The sequence below is a fragment of the Elephantulus edwardii genome, unplaced genomic scaffold, assembly GCF_000299155.1.
Source record: "Elephantulus edwardii isolate Elephantulus edwardi_28Jun2011 unplaced genomic scaffold, EleEdw1.0 scaffold00155, whole genome shotgun sequence".
Taxonomy (NCBI): Eukaryota; Metazoa; Chordata; class Mammalia; order Macroscelidea; family Macroscelididae; genus Elephantulus; species Elephantulus edwardii.
Genome location: NW_006399905.1, coordinates 1804605 through 1819378, shown reverse-complemented (window position 1 = coordinate 1819378; position 14774 = coordinate 1804605). Strand labels below are relative to the sequence as shown.

The 14774-nt window shown below is 39.1% G+C and overlaps 1 protein-coding gene across 1 annotated transcript in view; it reads right to left on the bottom strand.

Moving 5' to 3' along the window:
- The window catches only part of CDH2 (cadherin 2, type 1, N-cadherin (neuronal)), a 296341-nt gene that overhangs the window by 13428 nt on the left and 268139 nt on the right, over positions 1–14774 (bottom strand). Inside the window, exon 15 of the mRNA XM_006895029.1 lies at positions 2189–2353. Coding sequence (XP_006895091.1) covers positions 2189–2353 — 165 coding nt within the window. The remainder of the gene's footprint in view (positions 1–2188; positions 2354–14774) is intronic.

Here is a 14774-nt window from a genome sequence, read left to right as displayed (position 1 = left end):
ACTGCTTCTTGGTTTAAGTATAGGTTTCATATAAGCACAATCAAGTGTTCTGAGATTTCTAATTTCCTCAAGGCTAGCCACAATCCATTGTGAGCCACACAGTCAAATGCCTTTGCATAGTCAATAAAACAGAGATAGACATTCTTCTGGTACTCTCTGCTTTCTACCAAGACCCATCTGACATTGGTAATGATGTCCCTAGAGTCACAACCTCTTCTAAACAGAGCCTGTATTTCTGGTAGCTCTCTGGAAATGTACTGTTCAAGTCTTTTCTGGATAATTTTCAGGAGGATTTTGCTAGTGTGTGATATTAGTGATATTGTTCAGTAATTTCCACATTCTGTCACCTTTTTTTTTTTTAGAATGGGAATAAATATGGATATCTTCCAATCAGTTGACCAAGTATTTGTCCTTGAGATTTCTTGTCACAACTTGGTGAACACATGCAGGGCAGCATCTGTTTGCTGAAATACGTCAACTACGTCAACTGGTATGCCATCAATTCCTGGGGCTTTATTTTTGGCCAAGTACTCCTGAGCAGCCAGAACTTTCTCTAATCGCCATTGCCTCTTGTTCATCTATTGTTTCTTGAAAATTCTCCTGTGTCAACCAATTCTTTTTGGTACAATGACCCAGTATACTCCTTCCATCTGCTTTTAATGCTTCTTGAATAATTCAATATTCTGTCCATAGCATCTTTAAGCACTGAAACTTGTGGCTTGAATTTATTCTTTAGCTCTTTCAGCTTAAGAAATGCTGAGTGAATTCGGCCCTTTTGATTTTCTGACTCTAGCCCCTTACACTTTTCATTATAATACTTTACCTTGTATTCCGAAGCAGCCCTTTGAAATATTCTATTCAGCTCCTTAACTTTTAGATTTCTTCCCTTTGTTTTGGCTTCTCAGTGCTCTAGTGCAATACTCAGCGTCTCTTCTGACATTCATTTTGATCTTTTTTTCTTCTTCCATCTTAGTAATGACTTTTTGCATTCTTTATGAACAATATTCTTGGTATCTTCCCACATCTTATCTGGACTTTGTTCATTATTGTTCAAGGCTTCAAATCTATTCCTGAGTTGGTTTTTAAATTCATGGGAGATAAACTCAAGGTCAAAATTTTATTCCTTTGGATATGATTTAACCTTATTTAGTTTTAATTTGAACTTGCATATGAGCAGTTAATGGTCTGTTCCATAATCAGCACCTAGCCTAGTTTTTACTGCTGATATTGAACTCCTCTAACGGTTCCTTCCACAGATGTAATCAATCTGATTCCTGTGTGTCCCATCTGGTGAAATCCATGTGTACAGCCTGTGTTTATGGTTCTTATAAAAGGTATTTTCTGTGAATAATTATTGATTGTACAGGATTCTATCATTCTATCCCAGCCTCATTTCTGTCACCAAATCCATATTTTCCAACTACTGATCCTCCTTCCTGATTCCCAACTTTTGCAATCCAGTCACCCATTATTAGTAAAGCATCCTGATTACAAGTTTAATCAATTTCTGACTGTAACAGTTGATATAAATCATCTATTTCCTCCTCTTTGGTTCTGACTGTAGGTGCATAAATTTGACCATACATTTTATTTAAATGTGTGTGTGTGTGCGTGCATGTGTGCCTTGGCATATAATTTCTTTTCCCTGTATGTGAGCATTTTAAACTGCTACTTAGCAATAAGGGTGCTCTGGTGGCCTAGTGGTAAAAGCATGCACTGCAATCCTGAAAGCACACAGTTGGAATCGGCCAGAGGCTCCACAGGAGAAGCATGGGCAATCTCCTCCCGCCAATTAACTGCCTCCAAAAACTGGCAGGAGGTTAGTTATGGGCCATTTCTGACTTAATGGTACACTACAACAACAACAACAACAGCAACTCAGCTAAAATTTAGCTTGGTGGCTTAGTAGTAAGGAGTTGCTCTGCCCACTCAAAGGTACAAAGTTTGAGTCCAACAGCTGCTCCATAGGATAAAGATGGACGTCACCTCCTATGTGATTAACTACCTCTGAAATTCCACTAGAGGGTCAGCTATGAGTCAGTTCTAACTCGATGGTACACAGTAACAATACCAAGAACATAACTCAGATTTTAAATAACATGTGACCCACATAAATGTATAAGTTAGTATTTTAAACAGTAACAAAGAAAAGCCTTAACAAATAGTCTCCATTTGATCTTTTTTTTACCTCATTAATGAAGTCCCCGATATCCCCAGGGTGAGGTGCTGCGGACCTGACTGGGTACTGAGGTTCTGCGTGGATGGGCCTCTCGTCCATTCGTCGGATTCCAACAGGTTTTATGGCATCAGGTTCCACAGTGTCAGGTTGCTGGAGCTGGCTCAAGTCATAGTCCTGGAAAACCCAAAATAAGAGGGAAAAAAAAGTCACCACTGAAATTTAGAGTGAGTTATAGATGAGAAAAAAAGAGGGAAAAGGATAGCTTCCCATACCCTCAGAAACATATACCCCAAATGAAGGGGGGAAGTTACCATTAGAATTTGCTCATATTATATTGGCTCTTTCTTTCATATAGTTCTTACTTTGTAATATTCCTCATCATCTTTCTTCAGCAAGATGAGATATCACTCTAAAGGGACTAAAACCAGACTGAAATGGCCTAGGAACTCTAGTTTTACTGAAGATGTAACGATACTATCACAATGTATTGAATAGAAAAGAAACCAACAACTATGGGGGTACTTTTACCTTAAAGAAAAACAACAATTTATTCAGTCAATGGGTGTTTAAATCTCTCTTCCCTCCTACCTCCTTTCCATGGTCTGGAGAAGTCAGCATACCATGAGTTGCAGGCTGGCTGACCTCTGGCCTATTTTTCCTCTCAGAATGACTTTAACATTTTAAAAGGGTTGTGAAAAACAAGAAAGAATATGCCAGAGAGATGGCCTGTTAGCCCACAAAACCTAAACTATTGACAGTCTGGCCCTTTAAGGGAAAAGTGGGCCAATCTCTGGTGCAGTGGTGCTAGATCAGGAAGACCGGTTTCCCTTCGAGGCAGCTGCGTGGGAATGTCTTGGAAATACAGCCTGTCCATGCTCACAGACGCAGAAGAGGACTTGTGACGAAGACAATGAATGCTCTGTGCACAGGTTGGGGCCTCGGAACTATTTTCAGCCTCTGTACCAGCCAGCTGGATGGGAACGTATAAAGTCACCGACCACAACGTAGGACTGCATCACAATTTTAGGTTTGAGCAAAAAACTTTGTCGTTCTCAAACCTCTAAATTCTAGTGTTCTGAAATGCCATATCCTTAGCTTAACCAAAATTCTGCTGTTTAGCACTGACAATTATAGAAAGCACAGATTTTTGTGGTTCACTTCTCAGTCCTAACTTCTCTTCTCTCTATCCAAAATAGTCTCAAACCATTTCCTGCATCAGGACCACCAGCGGTTTGGATGTCCTTAACAGTGGGATATTTGCCATGCATTGGCAAGGTTTGAGGTGCTTTTCCTATGATTACTCTTTCAAGCATCTGGGAAGCACTGTGTGATTTTATTATCCCAAGAAACCAGGGCTGCCACTCAAACAAATACATGCACATTCATGTTTAATGTTGCATTATTCACAGCAGCAAAGAGATGGAACCAACCCAACTGTCCATCAAAAAATAAAGGGATAAAAAAAACCTATGGTTTACTATACAATGGAATACTACACAGCAATGAAAAACAAAGGAATCATAAAAATATTACACAACATGCATGACCCTGGAGGATATTATGCTAAGTGAAATATCTGAGTCATAAAAGGACAAATACTGTATAACACCACTGTCATAAAACAGGACTGAAATGGAGGATGGGGAGAAAATAAGGAAAGGGGATAAATAATGAACACTGCCTTGGAACAGATGAAGGAAAGAACTGTTTAAAAGGAATATATGATTAGGCATTATTTGTATGACAATAGTTCCGAATAAGAGGTGCATAACAAAATCAACTGGGGAAAGGGTGAGTGAGGAGGGAGGAAATTTTGCAACAATGAATGAGTACTTTTTTAAAGTGAACCTGGGGAGGGCTAGAGAGGAAAACGTGCAATAATGAATGAATGCAAATCCAAATTTACTGTAAACTTTCGTTAAAATAACAATTTAAAAAATTAAGTTGTTGTGCTGTTCTTAGGTGCCATTGAGCAAGCCTCATGGTGACTCGATGATATGAACCCTGCTCTATCCTGTGCCATCCTCAAACTTCCTGCTACACAAGAACCTCCAAAAAGTTAAGAAAGGGGGAAAAAAAGCAACTTAAAAATTAAAAAAAAAATAATTTATTATCTTCATTTAAATAAGATGGAAAATCAGAATCTCAAATGTCTCAGATATACTGCTGTTGTTGTTATGTGCCATCAAGTTGTTTGCGACTCATAGCGACCCTATTTACAAGAGCTCAAAACTCCGTTCTATCCTGTGCCAGCCTAGCCATATCAAACACACTCATTCCCACCACTCCACTCACAGAATTGATCCATCTCATCAAAGGTTTTCCTCTCTTTCGCCGTCCCTCTACTCTCACAAATATGATGTCCCTCTCCAAGGACCAGTCCCTCCTTGCAACAAGCCTGAAGTATGTCAGACGAAGCCCAGAATCCTTGACTCCAAGGAGCATTCCGGCTTCACCCTCCACAGGAAGAACAAACCTGTTTGTTCTCCTAGCAGTCCGTGGTATATCCAACACTCTTCTCCAGCACCACAGCTCAAAGGCATCAATTCTCTTTCTATCAACCCTATTCACTGTCCAACTCTCTGATGCATGGCACATATAACAGATATATTAAGAGATAAAAATACCTCTGATTTCACATCTGGTCACAGTCATTCAAAAAGTGAATTATCAGTTGTCATGTGATGCTGAGCGGAATCTAATTCAAAATAACCCCACCCGACAGAGTAGGCTGTCCCCTAGGGTCTCCTACGATGTAATTTTTTTAAGAACAGATGGCCAGATCTTTTCTTCCAAAGAGCAGCTTGCAGATTCGAATTCCTGACCTTTTGCATATCAGCCAAGTATTTAATCATTGTATAATCAAAGTTTCTTAAGACTGAGTTACAAGGTTGAATTCAGAGAGTAAAAACCGAGACAGATGGGTGTTTAGGAACACGTATCTGAAAACAATTAGAAAAACATCAGAAGAGACTGGGGAGGGGGGTGGAAGGGGCAGGGAAATGACCACTAACATTCACGGAATATCTACCAAGCACCAGGCACCATAGTTAGCCCTTGTTTACTCATTAATCTGTGAAGAATGATGTGTCACTATTGCAGGGGGATTAACGATAACCTTCAATAGGCATATTCAGGTTCTGAGCCCTGATACTAGTGAGTGGATTTTATTTGGAAATAGGGTCTTTGTGTATATGATTAAAGGTCTTGAGGGAAAGGAATTCTGAGTCTATGGGGTTTTCAAAAAATTATTATTATTTTGTTTGTACTATCAAATCCGATCTGACTGGTACAGGAGGAGATTGTCCCTCCTCTAGCAGAGCATCTGGTGGATTCGAACAGCGCAGCTTTGGGATTGCAGTGCAGCTTTTTGCCACTAGGCCACCAGAGCTCGCTAAGTGTATGTTTTTGTCGCTGCTTTGTTCTGGCAAGTTGGAGCCCACTCATAGCCAAGATTTTCAGAGGCACGAGAGGAGACGGACCCTCCATCTCCTGTGGAGCAGCTGGTGGGTTTGGGCTGTGTGCCTTTGTGTTCCTTACCCAGTAGATCACCAGGGCCCACTTCTGAGCTTAGAGGAGGTCCCAAATTCAATGACTGGTGTCCTCATAACAGAAAAGATGGAAGGGGTCACAGACACAGAGACACGAGGTGGGTGGCGGGGTGTAAGGTGATGTGAAATGAAGCAGAAATTGGAGCAATGAGTCTATAAACCAAGGAATGCCAAGGTTTGGTTTAGCACATCTTTTGATTTGGGGGTTTTCAAGAATCCAAATAATTTAAATAATGCCTAATTAAAATGGTGACCCAAACCAGGCATGTCTGACTGTATAGTGTTTGATCTGATAGTTAATTCTGTACCTGTTGAGACCCTATGAGTTTGGCAATACTCTCCCAAAATTGTTCCTTATCAGGATAGTTAACTAACCTAACCAGCAAAGGCACTGAAGTAGCGTGCTGGATAAAAGCCCTTCTCAGAGGCTAAAAGGCTGATGAGAGGTGGGTAGAAACACACCCCAGTGGGGCAAGCTGGAGGATAAAGTAAAGCAGTCTACCACACAGCGGACAACGCTCGGGGAGGGGCAATCCACGAGCCAGGCAGAAGGAAGCATCTTGGTAGAAACAAGAGTATGAGGACAGGCAAGGGGATGTTGTGTGTCTTTTCCACAACGGAGTATTTCACATCATTGAAACAACATTGAGTATAAGCATCTTGATCTTCCACAAATGTGCTCTGGTTTAAATTTCATAGAATTTATAATTGAGGCTATTTATAGGATATCTTAAAGGCATAAAAGGCACACATAACAGATGTGAAAGCCTTTGAAATAGCAAAATACTCCACAAAATCAAAAGAGCAATTTATTTAGATAATTTTGACTGCTTCCACACTAAGAAGAATGTTTTTCCAGGACAAGTTTAATCATATAACTACCAAGCACAATACAGTAGTATTAACCATGAATAAGTATGCATTGTAACAATTACTGAAGCATTTCCATAGATAGATGGAAAAGAAATGGTAAGTACACTCTTGACAGTTAATAAGTATTTCTACCCTGAGGGTGAAAATATTTTATTATGAGTCTGAGTTGCATGAAAACAGGTAATTGGATCTTATGTCTCTTACTTGTTGCCATAGACACTGATCATTCTAGATTTATTTATGTGACAGTTCAGAGTGGTGACTATAAGAATACTTGAGAAATGTTTTTGGTAAAACCAGGGCTAGATGAGGCATATGGGCTTTGCTCAGGGTACTTCTCCTCTCTGGAGAGGCGAAGAACCTCTCGACCTTCACTTCTTCTTCTTTTTTTTAGTGTGTTAAATTATCTCTTTTTTTTAATTGAGATTTTAAGGAAAATTTATAGAGAACTTGGATTTCCATTTATTCATTGTTGCACATTTTCCTCCCTGCCCCGACTTTGCTTTTCTCTTTGAAAAAAAAATAAATAAAATTCTTTCATTGTTGTACAATTTCCCCATCCCCACACCAGTCTATTTTCTTTTTTTAAAATTAATTTTAGTAGACATCTACAGAGGTTATGGATTTCCATTCATTCATTGCCACACTTTTCTCCCTGCCCACCCCTCCCCACCAGTTCTCACACAGCTCAAACTATAACCCTAGGTTCCAAACCCAAATGCATTTTGTTTGGCTAACACTGTGTTTTAAAGACTTGGCATAAATTTCCAGGTGTCAACATTTCCATGTTTGGTTGTTTTACCTGCAAATCAGATGACAGAGCAAAAAGGAGTTTACATTTTACAAGAACAATGTGCTAAAATTGATGATAGCTGCCACTTCTGGCCAAGGACAGCATGAACACCTAGCCTGCTTCACTTGGGAATGTGTCATCGACTGGCCTTCAACTCATATCAACCCTATGTACCTATGTACTCTGAACCTTGCCCTATACTGAGCCAATCGATCTCTGACAGACTTACTCCCATTACCCCAGTTACTGTGTCAATCCATCTCATCCGGGGTCTACCTCTCCTGGGCTGTCCCTCCACCCTTCCAAGCATGACATCTTTCTCCAAGGACTAAGTCCCCTGGCTACATGCCTAAAGTCAAACTCAAAAAACTCACTGTTGTCTGATCACAATGGACTCATAGTTGACCCTCCAGCAGGTTTTCTGAGGCTAAGAGTTGCACAGGAGAATTCCCTACTTTATCTTTAGTAGGGAGTGGTGCTGTGAACTCAAAGGTAGCCCCTTTCTGGAGGTTCAAACTCACCAGCAGGTCTGTAGGAAAAAAGATTATAGCCTTCAAAACCACACTGAAAGATCAGCTGGGAGTCATTTCCAATTCCACGGCAATGAGTGTTAATGTATAGACAATATATGTTTCTAACAGTATATTAAGTTACATCTTTCTTCTTCAGATATCAATATCCAACTTCCTTAAAAACCAGAGATCAGTAGTAGCCCTAAAACTTCCTTAGTATTGTTCATTCCTTTCTGCTCTCAATACGTTTGACTCAAAGTATACTCTCTTTAAAAAATTAAATATGTTCTAACATTGATATTCATGCCAGATGTTAAAAAGAGGCATCAATTTAAGGAGAGGGGAGTAAAACTCGTAACAATAACCAACGATGAGAGAGTAGAAAGATGTCCAGTGCCATCACTGAGAACCCCATTATGGTAAGCCCCTTCCTAGATGAATGAAAATGTGCCATGGTTTTCAGACAAAGAGGCAGAAAACTCCTGTTTTACAGAAGCTGGAAACTAGGTCACAGAACACTGTGTGGCACTTCTCTGTGTTGGTTTTCCCTAGTCTCTTTCAAACATAGGCGCTGAAACTCTGAATCTGGTGGCTGGGGGACAGGATTATGACCATGGCTGTGGGTCACAGGGCCTGGCTTTCCTGTTGACGTCCATCTGTGTTATATGACAGAGGTCCTGCTCCGATGGTCCAATTTTAGGCCTTTTGATAAGTGCTCAGCCTGTGTGAGCCTCCCAAATTACACATATTTGAAATCCCATAACACTTTACTTAAACACACAAATTACAACATGAAGAATGAGAATTACAAAGGGAATTACAGAGACTAAAAACATTCTCAAGGGCACTGGGTTCATGGCCTTGTTCCTGCAGATTATAAAGGGACAATCCCAGAGGGAAACTTAACTTGGCTCCAAAAATTCTCTAGAGAAAAAAGTGGATCTGAAAATTCTCTTAACATCCACCAATATTTATGGTGTTAAATTCCTAAATGAACTTTTGAATGAAGTTTTAGATAAAAATCATATTTTTCAGTAATAGCAGATTTGGGTGCTACTTAAGCAATGTCCATGAGAAGTAGGTGTGGAATTGGGCTTTTCAGAATATTAACATTGTGAGTCACTTGAGTATATTTGTGTTTATGATTTAAAAGGCCTCCCAAGCTCTGGGAGAGTGAGTCTGAAGTTAAGCCAGCAGGTAAAACTCTGGTTCTAGCTTTTCTTGTTAAATTTCACTAAATTGCAGTGAATTTTAATTGGTCCAGAAAATGATACCACACATCTACCTTAGGGCATTTGGTTACACTTACATAAAATAAAACGCTGTGTCAGTAGAAAGAGAAGTTTCTGGAATTCCAGGTTGAAAATTTCAGAAGTCTACATTGCAGGGAGAATCAACAGAACTGAGTAAGTTCCCCAGGCATTTGAAGAACACCTGCTGGGCACCAGATGTGTTTTCAACTCTGAGGGTGGGAAAGAAGGAAACCCAAATTTACCTGGTTCCCATTATCGGTCGGGATTCCATTAGGCCTGGTATCTTTAGTCCAAGTAAAAATCTTCCTGCGTGATTGCTATTTTCTCAATCCTATTAATTGTATGAGAGAGACTGAAGATTTGCTCAAAGTCACTTACTCAGGTAAGAGATGGAGAACTTAGTAGGAGGAAAAAAAAAATAGCTGTATATTTCTGTCACATGCCACTGAAAAAATTCAGGGCCTACTTCCCTAAGGGGGAAAAATGTCAAGGGTGCTCAAAGTGGTGTGGGTTCAAGGTGGTTTATGCTAATCAGGCAGTGAGAGCCAGCATTCTGGGTAAGATGGATTAAATCCATGGGTCTATGTGAACAGTTTTTGGGTTTGTTTTTTTTTTAAAGTCTCCTTCTGCTCTTTTTTTAGAATTTTTATTCTTTTTTAAAATTTTTAATATGTTTTTAAAATTGGTTTGCTTACAGAGTTTGTATACATTATGTTTCACACTATTCTTCATTCACATTATGCTCATACAATCATTCTCATGCATTATGTTTTATAAAATTAATCACCATTGAACCTTGCCCATGATTAACCTGTCTTTTCATCTGGGTCATTCCCATTTACTTACCCCCTTCCCTCTACCCACCAAACTGTGGAACTTACCTATTCTCACCCCTCTACTCCCCGCCCTTTGAGTTCCCATACATGTTTTGCTACTTATCCTTCTAATTTTACAATAATGGTCTTATGCAGTATTTGTCCTTACAAGACTGTTAGTTCGCTCAGCATAAGGCTCTCCAGCCTCTCCCTTCCATTCTTTTTTTTTAAATTTTATATTGGTTTGCTTTCGTATATATTGTGTTTCACGTTAACCTAACACATTGTGTTTCATATAATCATTCTAATTCATTATGCTTTATAAAATGAAACACCATTCAATTATGGTCACCATTACACCCTGACTTTCCAGATGCCTGCCAGATCTTTCCCATTTCCTTTACCCACCCCCCAAATTGTGTGACCCTATAATTTCCCCCGTTCCCATCCTAACCTCTCTGTTCCCACCCTCCCTTCCTTGGATCCTCAAACACGTTTTACTAGTTCTCTTTCTATTTCTGCAATAATGGTCTCATGCAGTATTTGTCCTCACAGGACTGAGTTAGTTCTATTGTGAATAGTTTTTGAAAACTATCTTCACTGGGTTTTGGGTGAGAAGACCTCAACTTTGTCGATCATGAGGAAGCCACTGGCTCTTGGTCAGCCTCCAATGGACAGAACCAGTGATTAAACATAATAGTGATTTCTGCCATCCTGTAGGTTGGTTAAAGTGGAAAACTTCCCCTTTTTAGTAGCAAAGGCAAGTAACTTTAAAACTCTCACATAGATACAGTAAATATTTTCAGTATTTAAAGATGGAATGCGTAAGAGAAACAAAAATACAAACAGGAAAGTAAATGGGCAAAATTCCAAAGGGGAGGGGAAGTATCTGGAAAAAAACGATGACCAACGTAGGCAAGAGATTCGTTAGACAGACACAAAAGAGAAGGAAGGAATTTTATTATCTTGCCTACTAAGGTTTCTGGCATTATAAGAATTGAATGAAATAGTGAGAAAGTATCATATACGTGCAAAAACCCTTGCAAATTTTAGGGAAATGATATCACCACAGGATTTTATTTCCCAGAAAAGTACATTTACAAGGGTATGTGTATATACACCAGTGAAATTATGTGAAAAGCTGAGACTATTCTTTAGATTACTAAAGGCCCTCAAAACAAAAGATGTGCTAAAAGCTTTTTCAGTTGGAATCGTAAACTTAAATGGAACCAAACAACTTGGGAATTTAAAGTATCCAAACAAGCAGCCTCTATTCTTTATGTTCATGTACATTTTAATCTCATGAGATAGTAATTTTCCACTTGCCACCTAGGAGGTAGACGAGTCCCCATTAGTAAGGAGCACATTCACTGTTTCTGCTTCCGTGGTTTACCAGCAATGCGATCCCGTCACAGCTCCTCATAAAACACCGCTACCTGCTTTCAGAATTAAGAAGGAGCTAACAGTTCATTCCTTCGTACAAAATAATGGTTCTGCTTCAGAGGCTGGGGATGTTGACGTTTTATTACAACTTATTTCCCACTCTACAAAGTATGGCTTGCTTTTTTTGGACAGAGGAGGGAAATAGATTTGACTACACGAAACCAAACAGACAAAAAAATCCCTCCACATTTCTCAGCCTCTTGAGCCATAGATTTTGTTACTGACCTCTTAGTGCTTTTGGCCTAATGTCTTTTAAAAGAACACTTTAAAAAATCATAAACATTTAGCAGAACATTGACCCTTCAGGATCTGACCAGAGGGCTTTAAAAAAAATCTGGCCCTTTTCAGAAAGTCTGTAATTTTTTCCTTCATATCTTTAACTGTTTATCTTTTTTCCTATGGAATGCCAATTACAGCCCTTATGTAGAAGGATGAACATGCATCTTAACCCTCTCAAGCATTTTCTTGTCTTGAAAACAAAAAGTGTAGTCATTTAAATGTACCTTTACTCACTCTTAAATGCCAACGTCTCTTTATAAAAATATAAAAGTCATCACTTAAACAAAAAACAAAGTCATTCCATTTAATCATGACCTATTATTCTATCTTGGATGACATCTATCTAGATGATGTTAATAATAATTACCCCACAAAATGCATGGCAATGATTGGGACTATGATGACAGAGCATCAAAAAGTCTTCCTAGTATATACTCTCATCCTTCTAGAATAGCCTGGAGAAGCTTATTCTTTCTTTTAAGGTAAATTTATTATACATAAGTGCAATACTGTAAAGTTAGCGTAATATTTTGATTTAAAAAGACAGGTTTTGAAACTATATATCTTTGCTCTATAATTTATTGGCCCGATCATATCTCACATAAGAGAAAGATAGACAATCTCCTCTCACGTGATTTACAACCTCTAAAACACTCAAAAACCCAACTTACCAATAAGAATTTTATTAGTGAACTAAATCATACAATCGTGCACTGCTTCAACTCAAACTGCAGTGCAAACAACCAAAGACATCACAGCAGCAATGACCATGACTATGTTCCAATGAAACTTTATTGACACAGACAGACAATGGGTGGATTTGGCCAGTTGGTCATTCTTTGGCTTATGACATTTAATGTCTTAATATTTTATCCTTGTATTGTGCTAACACGCACTTGGCATTCAAAATGTTATTACTATAATGTTTAGGATACTGCTAACATTTCATTCCCCAATATATAATTCTAGAAAAATTCTAATTAATGAGGAAGAATGAGTGTTCCATCAATTATATTACATACTATGTTCACTTATATGAAATTGAAGGGAGAACAAGAATGTAGTCATATTAAAATGATATACATATTAAAATACTAGATAATCAACAGAAGACAGAGGTTGACCAGGATTTATGTGAGCTGTATGTAGTAAGAGGCTCAAGTACGTCAGAGATTATGAGAACGGCACAGGAGAGGACAGAGTTTAGATCTGCTGTTCACAGGGTCACGATGAATGAGTTGCACTTGATAGCACCTAACAACAACAGCCTATGTCTACTAGGAGGCCTGGTGGCACAGACCATAGACTATAATGGGTCCTTCTATAACAAAGATACACAAAGATATCCCAAAGAGAACCACAGTTCTCTTGTGGTTGAATTCCCCATTGCCTCCACGGTAGAAAGATGGACAATTTTCTCTGTGTCTTTACACCTTTGGATACTCAAGATATCTTGGATACTCAACGCTGTGAATTGGTTCCAATTGAATGGCAATGTGGCTTTTATAAGACCTCTATCTACCATTACGTTTCATCTGGCCACAACGATTTTGAGAGCAGTAAATGAAACAGAATGATAGAAAATGTGCTATAGAGCAACTTTAGTAAAATTAGTGTCACCCTTCTAGTAACTAATATATACCATAATTTGCAGGTGAGTACAAATGCCTGTATAACTTGGAAACACCACTGACAGACTGTGTACCAGCCAAAACCAAAAACGTTAAAAATGCTCTCCACAGTTATGTCCAAATTCAGCCATCTGTTAGTTTGCATATAAAGCAGAAGGATTTTTGTAAAACAATTTTTTTCAACGACTCAAATATGCCAGGTTATCATCTACATTCGTTCTTGCATTGCCTGAGATGGTTGGGTCTGGTTGTCCACACTGAGGGTGGTGGCTGAGATTGGCAGAAGATCCACAGAAACTTCTTGGCTACTGACATTGCTTGATTTGGGATAGTATCTGGCTTGGTCCCACTGGGACTTTCTTGTCAACCCCACACTCCCTCTCTGTCCAGGCATCTTGCCCGGATTTTAGCTACTGTTGTCCAGATTGCACGCTTAGATTTTTTTTTTTTTAAATATCTTGGCTGCTCAGACTGCTTCTTTAGATTCTAATTTTGTTAATGTCAAACTATGCTCAATTTCACAAGACTGCTTGACCATTTAATTGGGTCTCTACCTTTTGTCCGTTTTCAAGCCAGGTTACCAATCGCTGTCTGAAAAATCCATAGGTGAGCTCTCAGTCTCATTGATCCTCACTAAAGACCACTGCCTGTTATCGACCAGCAAGGCCGATTAAAACTGCATAGGACCTCTGGAATAGTATGTAAGATTTCATATTCTACAACTATACATATATGGGATTGGAGAACTGGGTTAACAGCAGTGTCTACAGCACTGTTAGTGTAGATTTTAGGTAGGGTTGTTCTTACAACAACATGTTGACACACAAGTTGAGAATCTATCACATTGCTGGGCACTGAACAAGTATGCCGTCATTGGTGGTAGTTATAAATGTTGTCAACATTTCTTGAAGCAGAGATCACACAGAGTACAAACGAAATTATTTGGAGTCCTTAAATAACCCTGTACCAACAACAAAAGTAAGGGACTCAGGACAGAGGTCCAGTGTAGTTCCGCAAACATTCTAGGAGATGTTCCAGGTGTCAAGTGTCCTAGACAGTAAAATAATAAAGTTAAAAAAGCAGTATGTCAAGCCCCTGCCACAGGTGAAGGTCAAGATCAGAAGTGGGCACACAGTGTCAAACCTAAGGGTGAACTCAGGATACTGTGAGAACATGCAGGAGGGACAGCTGATCCACTTGTAGACCCCAAAAGAAGACACCTTGAGATGAGTCTTGATGGGTGGACTAGTGGATAAGGAAGTTGGTTTGAATTCACCAGCAGAATGTGATTCCTGTGCCACGGAGATTCTGAGGTCTTAGTTACTTAAATAGTGAGACAAATTTCCACCAGCTCGCACAATGGAATACTATGCTGCATTAAAAAACAAGGAACTCATGCAATATTATTCAAAATGGTTGACTCTGGAGAACATTATGCTGAGTGA